The 21733-nt window shown below is 40.9% G+C and overlaps 1 protein-coding gene across 17 annotated transcripts in view; it reads left to right on the forward strand.

The window, feature by feature from the left end:
* Nucleotides 1-1852: 1852 nt before the first annotated feature.
* The window catches only part of MAPKAP1 (MAPK associated protein 1), a 244724-nt gene continuing 224843 nt past the window's right edge, over nt 1853-21733 (forward strand). For 2 of the 17 annotated variants that reach the window (XM_059142986.1, XM_059142990.1), the window contains exon 1: nt 4205-4297. Coding sequence is in view for 2 of the 17 variants with exons in the window: in XM_059142985.1 (XP_058998968.1) it covers nt 4281-4297; nt 21067-21131 (82 nt within the window). In the remaining 15 variants the exon portion in view is untranslated. Of the gene's footprint in view, nt 2124-3027; nt 3062-4204; nt 4298-19993; nt 20150-21066; nt 21132-21733 lie in introns of those variants that run through there. The other 15 variants (XM_059142974.1, XM_059142985.1, XM_059142978.1 and 12 more) reach the window with 15 other exon arrangements.

The raw sequence follows: 21733 nt of genomic DNA on the forward strand, positions 1-21733 counted from the left end.
TCTGTCAAGTAAATAAATAAAATCTTAAAAAATAAATCAATAAAAAGTACTCTAAAAAGCTAAGGTCGTAAGCTCCTTGACCCCATCACACTTGACCAGTAAAACTGTTTCTTAGGATTAAGCCAATTGCTTACTCTTTCTGTACCTGTATCTTGACCTTTGAAATGAGCAGTTTTAGAAAAATCACACAAACTGTTATATTAGTATCATCATAAATCCAGAGTCTCCATTCTCAATGGAGTGTCCAACATTGTCCTTGAAATCTTTTCATATTTCCCTGTATTCCAACTTGCCCACTAATTCAAATTCAATCAAACTTGACTATACGTTTCATGAGGGCAGAGTCCCTGTCTGTTTTTTTCACCACTGAATCTCCAGTGCCCAGGATAAGCTTAATACATATGCACTTGATCAGTATCTGTTCACTGACCGAGGTGTAGTAATAATGTAAGCATATTATGTAAAGGTCAGCTATGTGCCAGGCTCTTTTCTATGCAAGTTGTATGTATGAACTCATTTAATCCTCATGACAACTCAGTGAGGTTAGTTAGGACTTGTCATTCCCATTTTACAGAGAAGGAAACTTATAGGGGCTACTTGAAGTATGAGGTCACAAAACTAGTGAAAGGTACAGTTCCTTACAACCTGTACAAGCTTAGAGGGTCCAGCTGATTTCAGTTTTAGATAGTTCAAGTTTTATATGTCGGAGGGACAAACAGCAGCTCTGCTTCAGACTGGAGTTCAAGAGGAAAGTGAAAATGAAGATTAATATTTGGGAGGGAAGAGCTAGCCTGGTGACCTTAGAAAATAGGATTTTCAAACCTTGTTTACACACTTTGGTTTAGCAGAGCACCTCCAACAGGTCCCCAGTGGAACTGTGGTGTTGTGTGTGCAAGAAAGCATTTGGGTGTCAAGGTTCTTTTTTTCCCATGTATGAGCTAAGAGATCAGTCACATATTTGAAAACAAGGGGGAGGATACATGGTGTGTTTTTTGGTGACTTTAATATTGTGTAATGATGCGCCAGGGTTGAACTTCGGCCTTGTTTGTTTTCCTTTTGCTAAGGTGCATTTTTTAGAAGTTTTCTGGGCTCTCTCTCAGGAGAGAGATCCTATCACTGCACTACTTGAGTCGTCCCTTCCCCTTCACGGTGTCTTCCCCCGGTTCTGTCAGGAGAGAGACCGTCAACAGTGAGCTCCTTTTCTGTGCAAGTCCTCTTATCTTACGGAAACCTCCCTTCAGTTCTTTAAAGAAAAATTTTTTTTTCACCTATTTTTTTTTGAAGTATAGTTGACACACAATTTCCTGCAGTTCTTGTGGAAGGCAGTTGTTTCCATTTTAAGGTAACAAGGGTAATAACTAATATTTACTGGGTATTTATGCATCAGGCACTGTGCGAAGTGCTTTACAAGCATCATCCCATTCCATTTTCACAGGAATACTCTAGAACTGGAACTACTGTATGGATGAGAAAACCGAGTCAAGAGAGAAGGGTCATTTCCGAAGCTACACAACCACTTATGTTTGGCATTAGAACCCAAGTTTTTGCGACCCAGACGTAAAGCTGTCTCGTCACTCATTTCTGGATGAATTGAGAACTTTCTTCCATAGAGAAAGGAGATGGAGATTTGAAGGAGAACGCTAATGTTGATTTCTATGCGACGCAAATACACGGGTTGACACGTCCGTCACATTCCCAGCTAGCAATCTGTGACTCAGGCCTTAACCGGACCGCAGAAGTGCAGCGCATGCGTACGGCCTCCCGCTCGGCCCCGCCCCCCGGGAGGGCTTGGCTCCTTGCTCTCTGCTCTGGGGCTTGCGCACTACATCCCCAGCCAACGGCTTCTTCCCGGTCAGGGACTTCCGGTGCGCGAGGTGCGGTTCCGGGTCGTAGCGGCTCACGGTAACAGGGCTGCCGCTTGGCCGGACGGCGGCAGCGAGCAGTGGGGGCATGAGGGCGAGCCGGGAGAGAGGCAGTTGAGCCGGCGGGGAGGAGCGCCAGTTCCCGAGGATTCCCAGAGTTCGGAGCTCGGGTCAGGGGCCGGGAGGCGCGGGGAAGCCGGGCCCTTCCCTCAGGAGCGTGTCCCGGAGCCGACCCGGCCCGTAGTGTGGCAGCAGCTTCAGGTAAAGGTTGCCCCAGCCGCTAGCTCCCTCGCACACCGTCCCGTCAGCCCACCCGAGGATCCCAACCCTGCTCACTCCTCCGCTCTGGGCGCTGCCCCGGGGGGGTAGCCTGCCTGGCCCTTGTCTCCATTGAGCATCCGTTTCCTCGTCTTTCCAGAACTGGAGGGAGCCTGACAGCTGGGTTGTGTGACTGGGGGAGGAGAAGCCAGTGGACTGGGTCGTGCTGGGTGGGGGGAGGGTTGGCTCCGGCAGTTTCTGACCCTACCACTCGGCAAATGTAGATGTCCTAATCTTCATAACATGCAAATTGTTTTTAAAGCATTGTCTTTGTGGTCCCCGTTTCCTTAGCTCTTCTCCCCAGCTGTCCCAAAGGAGTAAGCAGCCTCGCAAAACTTTTTTCTAGCTGGAGTGCTGCTGGAACTTGGATTCAGCTTTTTATGAGAATGGCAAGGAGTTTTCTAAATCTGGTGAAGGCTTAAAAAAAAAAAAAAAGTAGTTTAAACAAGATTATTACTTTAACTGAAGACCCAAAAGTTGACTCCTTTTGGAGTCAACAAATTGGTTAAAATTTTATTTGGAATGCATGCAAGTAATTCTTGAAGCCCGTTAGGGTACATGGCCCTGCGCAAAGCATCACGTTATAAACCAAAACCAGCAAAGTTAAAAACTTCCCCAGGTTAAACAGATGGAGACAGGTCTTAACACACATCAGTTAAAACAAAGTCAGCATTCTCATTCTATTTTTCAGAAGCAGAGGGGGAGGATTATTACTTTAAAAGCCTAGTACAAGAGGAAAAGCTAGCACCGTTTTTTTATTCCTCATTTTGTGACCCCACACAAGGTGCTTAGTAAATGCTGAAAGAGTTCTTGATGAAGTGTTGATTATTGTGTTCATCTTTTTCAGTTTACACACTTCCAAGTTTGCCGGAGCTTCTGAGGTATGCTAGTGGCCCCTTTGTCATTTAGCGTTGTGCTCATATCTACTTTTAATTACTGTGATGCCAGACAGTACTCACATTGTATACCTCTTGATCTAGCTCCAGCTATGCTTGAAAAAGCCCCCTTCCTTAATTCCCTACCTGATCTTTTACTCTAGGTAAGTAGGACCTCAAATGGAAGAGTCAGGGTAAATTTTACATCTGGTATGAGACAGAGGTAGGATTCAAACCCAGGTCTGTCTCATGCCTGCATCTGTGCTTTTTTTCGTTATATGCTTTGCCCTCTTTCACACACTGTAACATTATATGAAACTACATACAGAAGAACTATAAACGAGAAAAACTATGAATGTCAAAGTCAGTGGTACAGATAGCCCTTTAAATGTAGAAAAGACTATGATCTTTCAAGGTCAGAAAGTGGTAGGTGGGTCAGTTCAACTTTGAATAGGAGCATGGAAGACCTATAGAGAGTAACATGGACTCTGGATTCAGTTCCTTGTCCCTCCTCTTACTTCTTGACTTTTGGAAAGTTTCTTAATTCCAGTCATTATTTTCCTCAAGTATGGGTTGGGTTAGAGGGATAATATCTCATGGAATGTAGTGAGTATTTAATGAGCTAATGTGGATAAAGGGCTTGATACATGGTTAAGGTCCCCTGAAATGATAGTTGTAAGATGCAAAGATGCAATGTCTATGATGGTTTTAGAGTGGCAAGTAGACCAGACTGAGTAAAGCAAGCCGTTGCTTCTTATAGTGGGGATACTGGGAGGTAAATTGGAGGGTCTATAGGAGTCAGAGTCAGTGAGGGCTTTAGCGTCAGTCAAGAGAGGTAAAGTCCAGTTTCTGCTCATAATTTTTCCAGTTAATAAATGCTCTGACGATCTCTGATTCATTCAGCAGTGCCAGGGAAAGTGTTAAGACCCTGGAGATGTAAAAAGGCATAAAACCAGCACCCACCCTGAGGTGGTTGACATTCCAGTGGGGGAGATGTAAGTATGCGCAGGTAAACTGTAGGAAAGTACCATGGCAGCCGTCTCCACAGGGTACTGTAGAGCACACAGGCGGGAACACTGGTAATGGTAGCTAATGAGCACTTACTGTCTGCTAGCATGGTGTTAAATGCGTTGTCTCATTCCCATACAGAAAGGTGTTGTTAGCATCCTGTTTCTACAGACGAGGAAACTAGAACGCAGAGAAGTTAAAGAAGTTCCCTGAGTGTATGCAGCGGTTGGAGCTGTGAGTAGAAGGGATTATCTGCTAGACTTTGGTGTTTGTACTCACTGTGGTGTGGATGGGTGGATGGGGACTGTCTGAATAGACTTGAGAGATGCTAGCCCTTGAGCCATAGCGTCGGAGTAGCTTGGGTGTGCTTCACTATGCTAGACCGCAGGGATAATGAGGAGGGAATGCGGCCGCTGCTAAGCTCGTGGCCTTATCTATCACGGTAAATATATATATATAGTTTTTGGTGCAGTGGAGGAGTTGTTTTATTTGTTGACTCATAACTGAAGACTAGAAATCTGCAGGTCAGTGGATTTGTATGTATGTATTTCAGGGGAGAGGATTTGCTGGAAATCTCTTATTCTGATATATCGGCCTTATTGTTAAGGACACAGCAATAGATGCCAAATTATATGACTAGGAATTCTGTCACATTGCATTTTTCCCCCCAGGGGAGGTGCCCTGACCTTGTGTTTTCTGGGAGTTTGAGGTTTTAGAGAAGTTTTGACTCCACAGTTAGCACATTTCAGCTTGTGCTAAATTTAAAACAATTGAGCACGTATATATTTAGTCATCTTTAAATGTTTTTGTGCATCTTACTTCCTTCAGTCTTTGTGGTTCTGTGAGATAGGTGGTGTTACCCCCACGGAACACATGAGCAACCTGAGACTTAGTGGTTAAATATATTACCCAACTCACATAGCTAGTGAGTGATAACACCAGAAAAAATAGGCTAAAGAAGAATAAACAAGTATTTATTAGTTCTCTTTTGAGCATGTACCTCAGGGTCTTCTAGCTCAAGTGCCCATGATAAAAGAGTAGGACAGACCTCGGTGAACTGGCTGTCATAGGACCAGTCTGAAGGTAACAGTTGCTGCTCAGCTCCAGTTGCTTATTGCTCTCTGAGGAAGGGGTCTGGTGTCCCTGGATCTTCTGAGGGATGCTATTCTTTTGGTTTTTTATTTGTATTTTATTTAAAATATTTTTAATTTCAATCCCAATGAGGGATAATATTCTTTTTTTGGCCGGGAGAGGATAATATTCTTGAGGGGCATTCAAGAGTTGCTTAAAATCTGGATTTTAATGAATTTAATTTTAAAATTTGCCATTTAAAAAACTGCCATATAGACCAAAGCACATCTGCGTTCTATGTACAGTCCAGGCTGCCTGATTATGAACTCTCATCTACCTGATGACTGAAATTTTGGTACGCACTGTTCAGAACAGGAGGTACAACACATGTAATGATTATTAATCAGAAGTCTACTGGTAAATTGCCAGAGTAGGGTATATTGTAATTAACATACTGATTGTGTTTGGGGAAGTGACGGAGTGAATACTTTTGTTATATCATGAGGCTAATTTTCAGGAGGGATAGGATTTAGATGAGGAGATGACCTTGTAATACTTTTGATTTGTGTTCTTAGCACTTTTTTTTTTTTTTTTACAGATTTTACTTATTTATTTGACAGACAGAGATCATAAGCAGGCAGAGAGAGAGGGGGGGGGGAAGTAGGCTCACTACTGAGCAGAGAACCCGATGTGGGGCTCGATCCCAGGACCCTGGGATCATGACCTGAGCTGAAGGCAGAGGCTTTAACCCACTGAGCCACGCAGACACCCCTGTTATTAGCACTTTATTTATTTTTTTTTTTTTTTAAATTTTTTATTTTTTTTTTTTATTTATTTGACAGACAGAGATCACAAGTAGGCAGAGAGGCAGGCAGAGAGAGAGAGAGGGAAGCAGGCTCCTTGCTGAGCAGGGAGCCCGATGCGGGACTCGATCCCAGGACCCTGAGACCATGACCTGAGCCGAAGGCAGCGGCTTAACCCACTGAGCCACCCAGGTGCCCTGTTATTAGCACTTTAAATGCTACCAGATTCTTGTCTTTTGGTCCTCTTTGTAGTACATGAAGTGAATGAACAAGGAAAGTAATTATAAATTCTTGAGATGAAGAAACTGGTGCCCAGTGAATGACAGTTTAGTAGAAAGTGCACCGGATTGAGAGGGACTCGAATTCTGAATTCAGTATGCCACTAACAGCCTTTTGATTTTGGTCATTTACAAATCCTTGAATGTTTTTCCCATCTGGATAATCATGAGGAGCTCAACTCAAGTCCTGCTAAGGTCTTTGCAGGATGCCAAGCTTTCTGGTTCTAAATGACACTCTTAAAGTCACACAAGTGATTATCGGCAGACCCCAGGGGAGAATGGTTCATATCTAAAATGCTGCTCTTTCTTTCATGATGGCAGGTAGGGAGCTACTCCTCAGCTCTTCCCTCTGGTCTGTGTTCATCACTAATTCTGGGAAAGGACCTTGATAGGCCAGGTGCTTCCCAAATGCATACAGTGGTTTGTTGACTTTATATATACAAGATTGAAAGGGGGCATAGAGACACCTAGCATAGTGAGAGAAATATGGTCAGGGAGTTCCCAGCCCAAGGGTTTATTTTTATTTTAATACCCAGCCTCCACAAGGTGAGAATTGAAGAAATATTGTTCTTTGACATGCTGGTTTTCATTCATACTCTATTGTATAAGGAAATAGCGTAGAATATAAAATGAAGAAAATAAATCCTGACCAGCCACTCAAAATTTATTATCTCTAGTTGGAAGCAATCTAGATATACAGAGGAAATAGATTTAATAGAAGAAACAAAATTTGGACCCAAAGAAGAAAACAGTTTTAAGTAATTGAAAGTGAGAAAAATGGGAGAAACCACTTAAACGACAAAACTTAAAATCTGGGAACAGCAAGAAGGTACTAAAATGACTATTGGAATTAGATTATAGTAATCACCTGTGAAATAGAGTCATGTCACATTTACTCCTAAATATATGCGTTGTTAGATTTTCATATCCTATACTTGAGTATATTTTTATAAGTTTGGGTATATTTTTATTTTATGCTTTTATTGATACAGATAAAATGGACTGAATATGTAAAACTTAAAAAAAATAACATTTTTAGCTCCCTGTGGATTTAGCTTAAGGTACTATATTATAACTAAGTACTCTTTAATAGAGAAAATGGTAGAAAATTGTTGGAAGGACTAATTTTCTTTCTAAAGCAATTTTTTAAAAAAACAGTGTATTTTTGGGGCACCTGGGTGGCTCAGTGGGTTAAGCCACTGCCTCCAGCTCAGGTCATGATCCCAGAGTCCTGGGATCAAGTCCCACATCGGGCTCTCTGCTCAGCAGGGAGCCTGCTTCTCCCCCCCGCCCTGCCTGCCTCTCTGCCTTCTTGTGATCTCTGTCTGTCAAATAAATAAATAAATCTTAAAAAAAAAAAAACAAAGACAGTGTATTTTAAATCTGAGCGTCCATAGTTGCTGATGTAAAGGAGACTAATGAAGAAGACCTGAGGTTGAATCTTGAAGCCATGTGAGGTGGGGCTTTAGAGTCCCAGACACCTGGATTGGAATGCTGGCTCTGTTATTAACTGTGTGAGCTGGACAGTCTGCGAACTGAGGCCAGCATTGCCAGTCTTATCTGGGGCTCAGAAACCACTTATGTGAGTACCTGGTACTAATGATGCTTCTGGAGAGGTGCAGGTACCAGCGTGCAGGGACATAATGCATTTAGAGACAGTATAATGTGATGAGAAATGACTCTGCGGAGTGGTCGTGAAGAAGTGAGACCCTCATTTTCATGTCTGGATGTCATGTCTTGTTCATTTCTAGTTGTGCTCTGTGAATTAGTGTGCCTACCAAGAGTGCACTGTTGAGGCGTTTCCATATGCTTCTTTTTGGTGTAAGGAGGGTTGAATGAAGTCATCTGTTTAGGTTAAATGAATTGATCTGGTAATAACAATAAGGACTTCCAATTGCTTATATAACCTTTTTTTTGGTGTGCCATGACTGCCCTTTGAAGTTGTTAAAAACAAGGGCTGTGGTACTCTCCTTGTCTCCATCTTAACAAATGCTGAAATGGAAGCTTGAAGTAAAGTGATTGACGAGGGAGAGCTGATAATGACAAAGCTCGGATTCAAACCTTTGGAAGTGTTTTGTTTCATTTTACTGTGAACGCAGTGGTGGTTTTGTCACTATTTCATGCTGTTTTAGATTTGGTTGCTGGCCCTTGTTTTAGGACGGTCATCAACTATGGCTCTTCTTACTCCTTTAAACTTGTTACTGATTATATTGTGTAAGTGTTTGGTTACAGGTATAATCTTATAATACAAAGTTTTAAAGATTTAATAAAACCCTAACCATAATAGTTATTGCTAGCAGAGATTGGTGGTGATTGGTTACAAATATATTGCTAGTGGGAATAGAATTGGTGAAAATTTTCTGGAGAGCACCTTCTCAGTATTTATCCAAGCCTTAAAAACTAAGTCATGCAAGTCTTTTGAGCTTGTGATTCCATTTTTAGAAAAAATTTTCAAGTTTTTATTTAAATTCAGTTAGTTAACATAGAGTGTAATGTTAGTTTCAGGTGAATTTGTGATTCATCACTTATATTTGAAATCTGGGGCTCACCAGAAAGTGCCCTCCTTAATCCCCATCACCCATTTAACCATTTAACCCTTCCCCCTGCCCACCTCCCTCCCAGCAAACCTCTGCCCCGCTCCCCTGCTTATGCACGCGTGCACTCTCTCTTTCTCTCTCTCACATAAATAAATAAAATCTTAAAAAAAAAAAATAGAATATGGTTTCATGTATGTTGACATAAATGATGTTGAGGTACCCAGGTTAGCCTTTCTCTCTTTGCCCAAAATTCTCTTTAAGACAATATCATGGAGGGGCGCCTGGGTGGCTCAGTTGGTTAAGCCTCTGCCTTGGGCTCAGGTCATGATCTTGGGGTCCTGGGATTAAGCTCCACATCCTGCTTCCTGCTTAGTGGGAAGGCTGCTGCTTCCTCTCCCACTCCCCCTGCTTGTGTTCCCTCTCTCGCTGTGTTTCTCTCTGTCAAATAAATAAATAAGATCTTAGAAACAAAAAAAAGAAAAACCAGTATCATGGAAGAAGAGTTGTATTTGTGTTGGTGGTACCAGTGTCCTCTTTAGTGGCCAGTGTGAGAGTGGTAGCTTTGTGACAGATGTCTTTCAGAGTACACTCCTGTCTCTGTGAGGTTGGACATTGGTATATGGAGCTTTTATGTGACTTGAATGCTTATATATTGGAAAATGCTCTTTGGTATGGGAAATTATAAGTGTGATTTTCTGTCTCAGTTTTTCTGAGAAAAGGTCAAAATTTAGGTTTTAATTTTTATGCTAACAGTATTTTAAAAAGTATGAATATTAGACTGTCATGATGAATTGGTGCTTTTCTCATTGTTTCATAATTGAAATTGCGGTAGTTTCAGCATGTACATATCAGCAAGATGGCCAGTTAGGGTTGTTGTTGTTGTAAATGGTAATTCTCCTATATACGATATAAAAAACATGCAGAAATTTTAACGATGTATTTGAGCATATTTAAATTAGGAAAATACCAGGCAAGATGTTTCTTTTTGTAAACTGCTTCTGTCCAAAGCATTCTGTATATTATCAGAATGAAAAATGACAGCACTTTGTCATCTGTTCAAATTGATATTGCACTCTATGCAGTGACAGCTGAAAAGGCCCACAGGTGCCATATAAAGAGGTGACCATGTTGTCATATTTCATTTCGGCATCCCTCTGCAAAGCCATAATTACCTAATTAGGTTGTTAATTAGGAGATTAGCATTTCACTATATTGATAGAATGCTCTTTACCGGCGTGGGGCTAGATACAGATTTGTCTGCCCTAATTTATAATCTCTGCCTTTTTTGTACTTATTTATTTGCTTAAGTTCCTGATGTGGGGCAATTCAGTTTACCTGAGAAACTAATGAAGCTTTGATCACTGGATTAAAGTTGCTGAGTTAAAATGTGAACAGAATTAGAAGTGTGGTCCCATCCCCAAAACGATAATAAAAATTCTTGAGTTGGTAGAATCTGTATGCTTGTTTGCATAGGCAACAAATACATAATAAGAAATAAAATTGTTGTTATACAAAAAAATCCAAATACAAAACCTAAGTTTGAAATGCGATAGAGATTTATTAATCCTAAACTAGACGAAGGCAATTATTTAGTTATCTTGAATAACAAACGTCTGTCACTTACACTGGAGACTTATAAAATATGTTAAGTATTTTGAACATGTTTCAAAACTGAAGCTTGGTTAATGACTTTGGAACAAACGTATTCAGTCTTGTGTTTAGACTTCCTTAGATAGCCATCATGCATCAAGGTTTATCTCATTTGTTTCTTCTGTCCTTTAGTCTGTGCTTGGAACATTCTCTTCTCACGGCCTTTGCAGTCCTGAGTGCTTCTGGAATTTGAAGTATTTCACAGTACCCTTCACTCGGTGAACTGTGTGGAGTAAGGGGCATTTCTATTAAGTGTGTCCAAACTTTTTTTGTGGGAGCAGGGAATGGGGCCAGCAACATGATGATTTTCGTGTATTTCCACTCCAGTGTACACGCTTTGACTGGAATGCTTATAATTTGTGTTTCGTGTAGCTTTTCTGATCTTTCCAGTTAAGGAGATTCAGAGTTTTAGGAGTGCATGTTAGGAGCTCCATTCCCACTGTGGTAGTAGTTTTAGCTCCTTTTGATATAATCACAATGAGAGCCGTTGTGGAAAGTGCATGTGTACTTAAGTCCCTTTTCTGTGCAATTGTTAGGAAGAATTGCATTTGTTGATAATGTTCTTTACAATGAAGAAATATTTTAAAATATTTGTATATGAAGAAAATATCATGTGAAATCTTTTAGCAAGTGAAGATTTTGCTTAATTGTAATCATTCACGTATTGGTCATTATATGCTGACTATCCGCGAGGCACTAGGCATATGTCTGGGTATTGAGCAATCAAAACCCTAGACACTGACTCTGCTCTCATGCGACCTGCAGTCTAGTACAGACTAGTTCGAGAAGTGTTTAGTAATGGGAGTGGAGGCGAGTGTGGAGGAGTATCTACTCTGACCTTGATAAGGTCAGCCCTTCCTGGGGTGAGTTGGGATCTGAAGGGGGAGGGAGCAAACTGAGCCAGTAGAAGGATGGAGAAAACTGCTCTAGGCAGAGCTGTTCAAAAGCTTGAAAAAAACTGAAACTGAGGTTGGCTGGAGTCAAAAGTAGTAGAGGGTGAGTAGAAGGTGGAGCTGCAGATGTAGGCAAGGTTCGGTTTTATTACAGTTTGGGAAGGAACCAAAGGATTTTAAAGACAAGTTAGGAAACGAGTTAGGTGAGAGATGGTGGCTTGGGTTCTGGAGATAAAGAAAAGGGAATGAAATCTAAAGCAAGAGGAGGGTGCATAGGATTAATTACATGGCTATAGGTTTCACAGAAAGAAAGGAGTCAAGGATTCTAATTTGGACATTATAATTGCTTTACAATTTTCAGTGTGACATTCTCACACTTAAATGTACTTTAGTACATCAGAGAGAAGAGGTCATGAGACTTCTTTTTCAGTATGACCAAAACACGTACAGTACTACCAACTAGTTTTCTTTGAGGTGAATTGGGAAGAATACTCATATTTGAGTCTCACTTTTGGTTCCTGTATTGTGACCGCTGCTTTGTGGGGTATGCGATAATATCTTACGGAGGTCCAGAGAAACTGCGATTTTCCCAGTTTTCTGTTGCTGGGTTACTGGGTGGTGACATTGGGAGCACGCGGTAGCTCTGCGGAGCCTTGTGTTTTCTACCAGGCAATATTGCCTTTCTGGTTTTATCCCCTTCTGTTTGTTTATTCCAAAGAGAAGAGAAGTAGTCCCCAAGGACCAGTCACCGACAGAGGCATTGTATTGTTAATGTTAACTGTGGCTTCTCCTGCCCAGCTCTACTGTGGATTAAAGCGCCTGGTGCTTTGGTAGGAGAAGCTATGAACGCACCTGAATGTTTCAGCAAAGTCCCAAGATTCTGCTGGGATTTCTGGGACTAGGATTTAATCTTCCTCAACTAGAAATGTAGATTAGTTACCTCCATACAAGTTCACTAACATATGTGAAAGTTCTCCTCCTTTTCTTCAGGAAAAGATTTGGAAGCTCCCATTTTTGCGTGAGGAATTGCATCTCTCTTTGGTATAATCAACCTATATTGTGAAGTGTTTAAAAAATTTCATGGTTGCAGCTTCCACCACTGTTCATTTAAGTGATTTGTTGGCATCATAATGTTAGATTCTCCTGAAGGAGAAGAAATCGGGGATGCAGCATGGATTCTAGCCTTCCTGTGTTTCTACACCGCCCCCCTTTTTAAAATTAGGGTATAAGTCTTAATGCTGTAAAATTTCCCCCTTTAAAGTGTACAATTTTATATTCACAAGGTTGTATAACCATCATCACTATATAATTTGAGAACATTTTTATCACCCAAAAGGAAGCCCCATACCCACAAGTAGTTGCTCCTCATTCCTCCCTCCCACAGCCCCTGGCAACCATTAATCTACTTTCAGTGAACCTTTTATATGAATGGAGTCATACATTATGTGGCCTTTTGTGTTTGGCTTCTTTTACTTAGCATAATATTTTCAGTGTTCAAATATGTTGTAACATGTATCAGTACTTCATTCCTTTTTATGGCTGGATAATATTCCATTGTGTGGAGATATACCACATTTTGCTTATCCATTCACGAGTTGATGAAAATACGTTTTTTCCCCACTTGGCTATTGTGAATAATACTGCTGTGAACATTCCTGTGCAAGTTTTTGTGTGAGCCTATGTTTTCTCCTCTTTTGGAATGGATTGCTGGGTCATGTGGTAACTCTGCTTAACATTTTATAAAGAACTTCCAACCATTTTCAAAAGTGGCTGCACTATTTTGCGTTCTCACCAGCGGTGTATAAAACCGGTCCCCTTTTTGCTTCTACTCTCTTCAGGCTTTGTTGCTCTGGTTTGGGGTGGAATCTCCCTTAGGCTCTAGGAGTTTCATGAGCCCTTTATCTTGATAAATGGGAAATATTCCATTTTCCTTTTTCCACAAGGTTTATTCTCCTTATATTAGACATTAGTGACAGGAAACCAAATAAGGCTTTTCGTCTTTTCCTCTCAAGGACTTCCCAGTTCAGTGTTTGGAACTTCTTATTAGATAATGGTGGGGAGAGGGAAAGGCCAGTGAAGAAAGTAACTGCCTAGGAATTTGTGAATTTCCACAGCATGGTTCCTAACTTTAGAATCTAGGGAAAGATTATCTTGTTTTTCACAGCTTCTAGGATTTCTTTTTCTTGCCCCGTCCTTTGACGCTTGGTATTCCTTGAATTTTGTTTCTAAGTTACTGCTCTTCTTTCCTTATATGTTTTCCCTGGGTAAGTTTATTCCCATCTACAGCTTCATCTGTCATATATATGTTGATATCTTCCAAATTTGCTCAGATCTTTCTCTTAGGCTTCAGATTTGCATATCCTTTGTGTGTCACTTATATGTTGTAGTCTCCCGAACTCATTCAGACCTCATTCCTGGGCTGTCAGGTTTACATCATGATGAATCTGTTTGGGTACTCCATAGATATCGCAGGTTCACTGCGTTTGAATAATTCCTCATTTTCCCTCTACCTGTTAAGCTGTTCCTACTTTTGAGTTTACAGTTTCATTTGTTGGCTCTCATGTAGGCCAGAGAGTTTCCCCTTCTCCTTCGCTGTCCACATCCAGTCACCCAGTTCTGGCAGTTTTATTTTCTTCATATTTCTTACCTATTTCCTAAAAATTTTGACCTATATGTCGCTGCCTTACTTCAGATTTCATCATCTTTCCCTGAGCTGTAGTCACAGCTTCATAACTAATCTTGTGTCTTGTCCATCAGATTAATCTGTGCCCCTGCCAGATCAGTCAGATGAGCACACGAAGTGCTCATCTAACCAGCAACTTTGAACTCTGTGTAGTCTTAGCTACTGAATACACATTCTGCTGTTTCTTGTTTTAATGCCTTATCTCATGTTGTCTCTTCTACTTGCAAGAGATGAGCTTGTCTCTTTGATGACTCTTCCAGCCATCCAGCTTCTCATCTTTGAATATTCATCTTAGAGCGAGGAGTAATTGCAGTAGTAATTGTAGACGTTTGGATGTGGTTCACCATGGGCCAGACACTGTTATATGAACATAACATGAGAATTCATTAAGTCCTCCCAACAATCCTTTGAGATAGACACCAGAATTATTGCTGTTTACAGATGTGTAAACAGAGGCACTGAAATTGTTACTTTGCCTAGGTCCTGCAGTGAGTGATTAGCTAAGTTCAGATTTGAACCCAAGCAGTCTGATGCTTGATTGCTTGCTCTTTGTCTCTCCTACATACTCTTTGTCAACGTACCTGATTCTCTGTGCTTCCCCAGCCTCAAAAGTTAGTTATCTTCATCCTGCTTTTGTAGTAACCCAGGCATGGCCCAAAGTTAATCTGAAGTCCGTAGACAGATCTGGAGCAAATTTTATTTTTAACATTTTTGATCAAGGAGGCAGCATTATAGATTACTTAATTTCCAGCCCTCCCCCTCACCCCATTTTTCTTAAGGAGACTAAGTTGGAAGTAATTACTTTGCATTATCCTGATCTTAGTCATTCATCTCTGTGAAGCCTTGTCTGAATATCTGGTTTTATTTAGAGATTTTTCCTTTGTGTTTCCATAGTACTTTGTTACAGAATCCTCTAGCATTGTTCTCACTCTTTATTTTTTAAAAATTTTTTATTTAAATTCAGTTTAATTAACATATACTGTATTATTAGTTTCAGAGGTAGAATTCAGTGATTCATCAGTTGCCTACAACATTCAGTGGTTATTACATCATGTGCCTTCCTTAATGCCCGTCACCCAGTTACCCCCATCCCGTCACCCACCTCCCCTCCAGCAACTCTCAGTTCGTTCCTGATAGTTCAGAGTCTCTTATGGTTTGCCTCCCTCTCTGTTTTCATCTTATTTTGTTTTTCCTTCCCTTTCCCTATGTTCATGTTTTGTTTCTTAAATTCCACTTATGAGTGAAGTCTTTACTGTGACCGTTTATGTATTTAATCTCCTTTTCTTGACTCCCTTGCTTGCCTGCTGGGGATAGGGAATAAGACTTACTACTTTATACTCCTCACTGCCAGCATGGAGGAGGTATTTCTGCTTGTTGAATGAACAGGGAAGTTTGCTTATACCCATATTTAGATTAGTGAGAGAAGAGGATTAAGAGGAGTGTGATGAAATGGGCTTACATTGGAAATTTAAGGCAGCGTATAGTAATTGTGTGGAGCAGGAATTCTGGAGTCAGGTTACATACTTTATCCTGGCTCCACCTTTTACTAATTTTGTGACCTTGAGTAAGTCTATGCCTCAGTTTACTGATTTGTAAGACATAAATAATAATAGAATCTACCTCACAATTTTGGAAGTGATGTGTGAGAGCTTGCTAAATAAATAAGCAACCTTCTGGAATCCAGAGAATTGATTATAATACTTAAATTGTATTTTGTGAAACATTTCTCCTCTGACTGTAGAACATCATAGGCAGAATGAAGCCAGTCCTGCTGCCCTATCCTCATTTTGATTCATGTAGTGATGGTTTAGAAAGGAAAATAAAAAATGTAGAGTAGAAGGTTGTAAACAAAATGGCTGGCAGTTAGTGTAGTTTTGTTAATAACAATAATAGCAATTATCATTTACTGAGGTTATGAAAGCTCCATTCAAGTGAAAGTACAAAGCACCTTTCAAAATCACATAAAAATAGTTTAGAGATTATCTGACAGTTTAGACGATCTCATTGCTGTCTTTCATTCATTAGAAGTTGAATGAGTTTGTAAATATTCTTTTTCTAAGTATTCCTATGAAGTAGAGAGGACATAGATTATGGATATTTCCCTGCTGAGGATACAGAGTCAGGGATACCTGACTCACTTGAAGTCATTCCATTGTTAGTCCTGAGGCAAGCTAGAGACAACGAGAAATTCCAGATGTGTTTACTGTTACAGTTCTAGAAACCATTTTCTATATATAATAGCATTAAAAAAACCAGGTGGCCATAATGCCCATTCAACTCAGTCAAGCCCATTCAGCCCACTCAGTTTTGTAATGGGTTTCTGCCAACATGTTGATACTATTCAAATCTTTGTCAAAGGAAATTCCTTGAACTTCTATGCTTAGTCTGAACCATGGCACAGTGATATAAGTAAAATCCGCAATAGATTTCTTTTTTCCTTCGAAGCAAAAACACAAAACTTTTTAGTTGGACTCTAGGGTACACTCCCAACCATACCTCCTCCTTCTTGAATGTGCTTGGAATAGAATTTGACAGCTGGAAGTCACTTCTTAAAGTTCAGACTCCCCATGTAACAGATGCAGAAATGGACTGATATGTAAAACAGGTTTAAAGAGGCTTAAAGAAGTGACTTGTCCAAGGCCATGTAATTAGATCCCTGGTAATTAGGGAATTGGAATTCAGGTTTCCTGAGTGGTGCTTGGAGTAAACTGTGTTGCTTCCATTAATTGATGATGTGGTTAGCCTGAGAGCCAGGTAAGTGCAAACATAACTCTCTTGAATTCTTCTGTTTAAGTAAACTGCAAACATCAAGGAGACAATAAAAGAAAAATCTTAGGCTGTAGTGGGATACTTACATACTGAACCAGCACTATGGATAAGGGTCCTTTTTTGGAAAATCATGGCACAACCCTTTGGGAACAAGAAAGATCCATTTGTTCATCTGTTGATTCCACGCTGAGCTCTTATTGGATGCCAGCCACATTCTACTAGAATCTGGCAGCACAGTGATGAATAAGACAGTGTCCTTAAGGAGCTTAGTGTTTAGACAAGAAAACCAACATATAAATAAATAATTATTTAAAAAAAAAAAACAGTGTGATTAGTTTGTTCATTCATTTATTCATTCCTTCAGACTTTAACATAGCAGCCAGAGAGATCCTTTTTAAATGGGAGTTAGATCATATCACAATCCTCTGGTGGTTCTCCATTTTACTTGGAGTAAAAGGAGAGTCCTTAGAATAGCTTGTAAGGCTCTGCATGTTTGCTCCACTCTTCCAGACCTCATCCTCTGCTGCTTGCTTCCTTGATGAGCTCCTTGCTACTTCAGCAGCGCTAGGCATGCTACCCTCACTGGGCAATGCACTTCCCTTCAGAAGTGTACATGACTTGTTCTCTTATCTCCTTCAGATGTTAACTCAAACGTCAGGTTCTGGGTAAAACATTCCTTGACTGCCTTATTTACAGTTGCAGCCGTGGCTCAGCACTTGGCATGCCCATCTCTCTTCCTTGTGCTGTCTTTTTCCATTGCACTTCTAATCTCCTGTATAATTTACTTCTCTGTTTTGTCTGTCTCCCCATTAGAATGTGAACTCCACGAGGCCAGGACTTTCTGCTTTGTTTTCTGCTGTACTCTTTGCATCTAGAATAGTGCCTTGCACATGGTAGACTTCAATCAATATTTGTTCAGTGAATAAATTCAACAAACACATAATATCTTCTATTAACAATGTGCTAGATTAATTATTTGGTGGAAGTAGTGACAAAGTGCAGTGCAATGGGACTGCAGAGAAGGGAGCAGCTAACCTGGTCTATGGGATTCGTCAGGGGGGTTTCCTGGAAGAACTGACCATTTTGAGCTGGATTTTGAAGAATCAGTAGGAGGTAGCCAGATGAAGAACGGTGGATAGGCTTCAGATCGAGCTTGATGGGATAGACTTGCCTTTGTTCAGGCTTTGATTTTCCTTAGGGTATATTAAAATTTCAGTAAACATACTAGGAGTTAAATTTGTTTAGTAGTACCTGAGAAGATTTGAGCATAGATTTTTGTAGCAAAATTGTATAGTTTAGTTTTAGTATCAGTGAAACTCTTCCAAGGGCGTTGGAAATGACCACAAATTTAGTGGCTTCATAGCATCACAGCTGGGTTTCTCAACCTTGGCGTCAGTGATATTGACCTTTGTGGGGGGTAAAGTTCTTTGTCATGGGTGCTGTTCTCTGCATTGTAGGATGTTTAACGGCATCGTTGGCATTTATCCACTAGATGCTAACAGTATGACAGCCAGAAATATCTCCAGACATTGCCAAATGTCCTGGGAAGCAAAATTGCCTTCCAGTTGAGAACCACCACGTTAGAATCACTGCATTGTTGGGGTCTAGACATTCCTGCCTTTAACAACTTTACAGGTGACAGGGAGGGGGAATCTTAATTTAGTGACCACATTTCTGATGCTAGAATTGGATTGAGAAGTTTGAAATTGGCAGTTCCTTATACATGGTATTCATATAACTAACTGTATTGAAGGTAGAAGTAGACTGCTTTTAAAGCAGCTTGGACCCTGCAAATTGGAGAAGAGTTCACAGAGGATGCAATTCTTGAGTTGTGCTTCAAAGAATAAGGTTTATAATGGAGAGGGGCACATCTCAAGGGGATTATCATTGCCAAATGTGTTCATTTGAACTGTGTTTAGAGAGTTCTGGGAGTTGCCTGCTGGGAAGAAGGGACAGATGGTAAAACTGGGTTGTAGAGAGAAAATGTGTATGAAGGCAAAGAGGTCTAGGCTGTTTTCCTTTAGTGTGTATCTTCATTTCTCTTGCTACATAACACATTAGTACAAACTTAGTGTTTGCTTAAAACATTACAGATTTCTTATCTCTTAGTGGGTTGGGAGTCATGACTTCATCTGGGTTTTCTGCTGAGGGTCTCAACAGGACGATAGTAAGTTGGCTCCAGCCTCATCTGGAGGTTTGACTAGAGAAAGACCTCCTTCCAAGCTCCTTCAGGTTGTTGGTGGAATTCATTTCCTTGTGGCTCTGTGACTGAGGCCCTCATTTTCTTGCTGTCTGTTGACTGGAGCCACTCTCGGCTCTTCCAGGCTATTCCCAGGTTCTTGCCATATATTGTTCCGTAATTTGGCTGTTTGCTTCTTCAAGGTCAGCGGGAAAATCTCTCTTCTCGGTTGTCCAGGATGGCATCTTCTATAACAAAGTAATCAAGGGTATAACTTCCCCCACACCTCCTCCCAACACTTTTGCTGTATACTCTGTTGGCTAGGTTTTATGCACACTAAAGGGGTGGGCATGACGTAATTGCATGGCTATCAAGAGATAATTTCTGGGGCGCCTGGGTGGCTCAGTGGGTTAAGCCGCTGCCTTCAGTTCAGGTCATGATCTCAGGGTCCTGGGATCGAGTCCCGCATCGGGCTCTCTGCTCAGCAGGGAGCCTGCTTCTCTCTCTCTCTCTCTCTCTCTGCCTGCCTCTCTGCCTACTTGTGATCTCTCTCTTCAAATAAATAAATAAAATCTTTAAAAAAAAAAAAAAAAAAAAAAAAAGAGATAATTTCTGGAGCCATCTTAGAATTCTGACTCCTTAGAATTCCAAGGAGCTACAACTTTTAGCTCCTTGAAGGCAATGGCCAAGTCTTTTTTCATTTCTTGCTCAGCATTGTATCTCTGGCGCCTGGCACATAATAAGTGCCTTATAAATATTTGTCAAATGAAATGACATCAGTGAATATTTGGTAGACAGTTGAGTGCTGTTTATGGTTTCAGCTCCCATACTGGTAATTTCATGTTGGGAAGTAGTCTGGTTTCTCTGGCATTATTCATTTCTTCACTCTAGGTAAAACGATAAACATTTTTACCTGAAATATTAAAGTAAAACCTCAAATTATTTGTTTATTATCACAAGCGTCGATCAAATTTATTATGTCAGAGAAATAGCACCTACTGGAAAAATAATTTAGGGCTACACTGCAGCAAACTAGCAGATTTCTTTTTTTTTTTTTTTTTTTGAAGATTTTACTTATTTATTTGAGAGAGAGGGAGAGAGAACACTGAGGGAAAAGGAGAAGCAGACTCCCCGCTGAGCAGAGCCTGATGCAGGGCACGATCCCAGGACCCCAAGAACGTGACTTCAGTTAAGGCAGACGCTTATCCGACTGAGCCACCCAGGTACCCCAAACTAGCAGATTGCTTTTAACGGCCAGAAATGTTGGCATATTTGGAGTTTTGAGGGTGGTGGGTAGGTAGATTGTCTGAGGTTTCACATCTCTTGCTGGCTATTAAACACTTCAAAACACTTTAAAAATACTGATTGTTTTATGGTGTTATTAGTAGTCATAGTTTTTTTTCTTTTAAAGATTTCAGTTTTAGGGGCACTTGGGTGGCTCAGTGGTTAAGCCTCTGCCTTCGGCTCGGGTCATGATCTCAGGGTTCTGGGTTTGAGCCCTACATTGGGCTCTCTGCTCAGCCGGGAGCCTGCTCCCCCCCCCCCCCCCCCCGCCTGCCTCTCTGCCTACTTGTGATCTCTGTCTGTCAAATAAATAAATAAAATCTTAAAAAAAAAAAAAGATTTCATTTTTAAGTAATCTCTACACTCTCAATGTGGGGCTCGAACTTCAACCCCAAGATCAAGAGTCACAATGCTCTGCTGACTGAGCCAGTCAGACGTCCCTACCGTTGTTCCTCATACTAGTCATGGGAAACATCTATTGAGCAAAATTTAGATCTTGAATTGTCCATTGATAAAGTGCCATTTTGTCTTCACAAAATCAAGTATTTCTGATATCCAAGTCAATATTTCTCCACTAGACCTTGCTGTTTAGACTGGGTTTATGAGAATCCCAGTACGTGCCAAGGAGCGCTAGAGACCATAAAGTAAGCATGGCCCATATTCCTAGACTATCAATTTTAGTGATATTTTCAAATGTAAAACTTCTTTCCTGTTAAAACAAATACAGATACGGTATATTATAGAATGGAAAATATGAATGAAGTGTAAAAGTAAATTTCTTATAGCATCTTACTTTAGGTGGCTCCTCCAACCTTCTTTCATACCTTGATTTATGGTCGCTCTCCTCTGCCTTTAGGTGTGTTCGTGAACAGAGAGGCCCTGTACTGTACCAGGCTCCCTTTAACTGGATCTTGGCAGATGGTAAGATTCGGAGACATTTCAGGTAGAGATTAGTGGTACAAGAAAAACCAAGGGTGTCCCTTTGTCCAAAGGAGATATTTTATTATAGGAGGGAAAACCTGGTTTCCTGGTAGGTCGGTAGGGGTCTGGTTGGCTTCAGGTGGCCTCAGTTACTCATCAGGAGACCTCAGCAGGATAGCTGGAATGACGGACAACTGAGCCTTTCTACAGGTCAGTTATCCCAAGGTCCTTTTTTTTTTTTTTTAATCTATGCCGCCCCCTCCCACACATCCCCCCCCCCCAAGCTTCTTTCAGTGATTCACGTATGTTACAAAGAAAGTGACAGCAGAAGTTTTGCAAGGTCTCTTGAGGCTGAGGTTTAGAAGTTACTTTCATTACATTCTGTTGGTCAAAGTAAATCACAGGGTGAGGCCAGATTCAAGGGGGTAGGGAAGTAGACTCTACTTGATAGGAGGAGCTGTAAAGACTGGCCTTTAGGAAACTCACCATGTGGGTGCCTGGGTGGCTCAGTCCTTAAGCATCTGCCTTCGGCTCAGGTCATGATCCCAGGGTCCTGGGATCAAGTCCCACATCAGGCTCCCAGCTCTATGGGAAGTGCGCCT

The sequence above is a fragment of the Mustela lutreola genome, chromosome 12, assembly GCF_030435805.1.
Source record: "Mustela lutreola isolate mMusLut2 chromosome 12, mMusLut2.pri, whole genome shotgun sequence".
In the NCBI taxonomy this organism is placed as follows: Eukaryota; Metazoa; Chordata; class Mammalia; order Carnivora; family Mustelidae; genus Mustela; species Mustela lutreola.